Source organism: Penaeus monodon, chromosome 18 (assembly GCF_015228065.2).
Source record: "Penaeus monodon isolate SGIC_2016 chromosome 18, NSTDA_Pmon_1, whole genome shotgun sequence".
NCBI classification, from domain to species: Eukaryota; Metazoa; Arthropoda; class Malacostraca; order Decapoda; family Penaeidae; genus Penaeus; species Penaeus monodon.
In genome coordinates, this window is record NC_051403.1 from 47630519 (window position 1) to 47633018 (window position 2500).

The window sequence follows — 2500 nt, forward strand, 5'->3', positions numbered from 1 at the left end:
AATAATAATAGCAATGATGATAATAGTGGTAATATTAAGGAGAATGATAATAATAATAAGAATAAGAATGATAGTAATAACAGTTAGATAATTATAATTGTAATGCCAATGTAATGATGATTATGATGATAATAATCGAAAGGATAAGAATTTTTATTTGTAATAGTGGTAATTATAATGAGGAGCATGAGGATTATGGTGATAAAATAATGATATTGAGAGGAATAACAATGATGGCAATGATATTGATAATAATAATAATGATAATAATCATGATCATTATGACTGTAATGGTAATGTATTAAGAACGAGAGGTAATATAAATACACAAAAACAAGAGTTAATGATGACCGTCATGATAATGACATCCTAACAGACACATAGAATAACATTCGCAATATTTTACATATTTCAGTAATATGATAGAAATATAGCTTTGTTATACTGCTACCTCTTCTTCCCATCTTCTTCGAATAGCACTCGTTCCCATTTTCTATGAAGACCGTCCGTTTCCGTTTTCTATACCGCGTCTTTTTCTCGCACAGACTACGTCACAATACCCGAAGATGGAAGCGAGGAGACCCCGGTGGCTACTCCCTTGTCACCCCCTCCCGACCCCACTTCCCTCTCCTCTTCCTCTTCCCCCTCCCCTCCGCTGGATTCCTCCTCCCCCTCCCCCTCCATAGCTGAAGACCCCTCCTCATCCACCCCCTCTTCTCCCCTCTCCTCGACCCCTTCCCCCGCTCAAGGTATATCCTCCCCCTCTCCCGACCTCTCTCCTGACTCGTCTTCCACCCTCTCCCCAGACACCTCCACTCCCTCCCCTGACTCCTCCCCCTCTCCTGACGCCCCCACCTCCACTCCTGACTCCTCCTCCACCTCCTCCCCTGATACCTCGTCCTCCACCCCTGCCCCCTCCCAAGACACCTCCTCCACCCCCTCCCCTGATTCCTCCACCCCCTCCCCTGATTCCTCCACCCCCTCCCCTGATTCCTCCCCCCCTTCCCCTGACACCTCTTCCACCCCCTCCCCTGACGCCTCCTCCACCCCTGCACCCTCCCTCCCTCCCCCCTCCCCGACCCCGCCGAGGGACTGTGAATACTCCGACTTCACTCCGAGTCACACGGCTCTCCTCCCCGAGAGACCCGAGTGTCAGATACACAAGGACGACCTGTCCGAGGAGGAGAAGGTGCAGATCCTCCAACTCCACAACGAGCTGAGGGCAAAGGTCAGGTCAGGTCAGAGGTCAAGGGTCAAGGAGATGATGGTGCATGGTGAGATATCTGAGGTGCTGGTGATAAGAATGATTATGATGCTATTAATGATAATGACGATTACGATAACAACGTTAATAATGATAATAATACTGATAATGATAATGATAGTAATAAAAAATAGTAATGATAATAATAATAGTAAAAATAATAATGATAATAATAAAAATGATAATGATGATAACAATAATAAGGATGACGATGATGATGACAATAGTAATAATAATGATTATGATGATAATTATATCAATGACGATAATAATAGTAATAGTAATGATTGCGATTATGATGTGAATGATAATAATGATAATATTAATGATAATGGTAATAAAAATAATTATAATAATAATAATTCATTATAATGATAGTGATACTACTACAACCACTAATACCACTACTAATAAGAACAACAGTGGTATCATTAGTAGTAACAACAATGACAACAGTCCTGACAACACCTTAATGACAACAACAACCCAGGTGGCTCGCGGGGAGGAGCTGCAAGGAGCGCCTGGACCCCAACCACCTGCGGCCGATATGCGCGAGCTCATTTGGAACGATGAATTGGCACTGGTGGCGCAGGTGAGTAAGGAGGGGGAGGGGGATGAGGGTTGGGGAAGAGGGAGAGAGAGAGATGGGAAGAGGAGAGGGTAGGGGGAGAGAGAGAGATGGGAAGGGATGGGGAGGGAGAGGGAGGGTGATGGGGTAGGGGAAAGGGAGAGAGAGAGATGGGAAGGGGATGGGAAGAGGAGAGGGAGATATGGGAAGGGGATGGGGAAGAGGAGAGGGTGATGAGGGCAGGGGGAGAGGGAGAGAGAAAGATGGGAAGAGGATGGGGAGGAGGTGGGTGGGGAAGAGGATAGGGAAGTGAGGAGGGAGGGGAATGAGGGTTGGGGCAGAGGGAGAGAGAGATGGGAAGGGGATGAGGAGGGGGTGGATGGGGAAGAGTAGAGGGAAGCGAGAGGCGAGAGAAGGGAGAGAGAGAGAGAGATCGTATTTTTCAATGGTTAACGTAGAGAATTTCATTTACCTGAAGTTTATGCAACAATATCTGTTATCAAGAGTCTACGCTGAATCAAAATTATAATAATTAGTAACTTATATATATATATATATATTATAATATATATATATATATATATATATATATATATAGATTCTATATATATATATATATATATATATATATATATGTATATATATATATATATATATATATATATATA

The 2500-nt window shown here is 43.3% G+C and overlaps 1 protein-coding gene across 1 annotated transcript in view; it reads left to right on the top strand.

Annotated features, from left to right (window-relative positions):
- Nucleotides 1-2500, top strand: part of LOC119584554 (probable pathogenesis-related protein CaO19.6200) — an 11222-nt gene that overhangs the window by 4256 nt on the left and 4466 nt on the right. The window contains exons 3-4 of the mRNA XM_037933236.1: nt 546-1228; nt 1755-1856. Of these exons, the coding sequence (XP_037789164.1) occupies nt 546-1228; nt 1755-1856 (785 nt within the window). The remainder of the gene's footprint in view (nt 1-545; nt 1229-1754; nt 1857-2500) is intronic.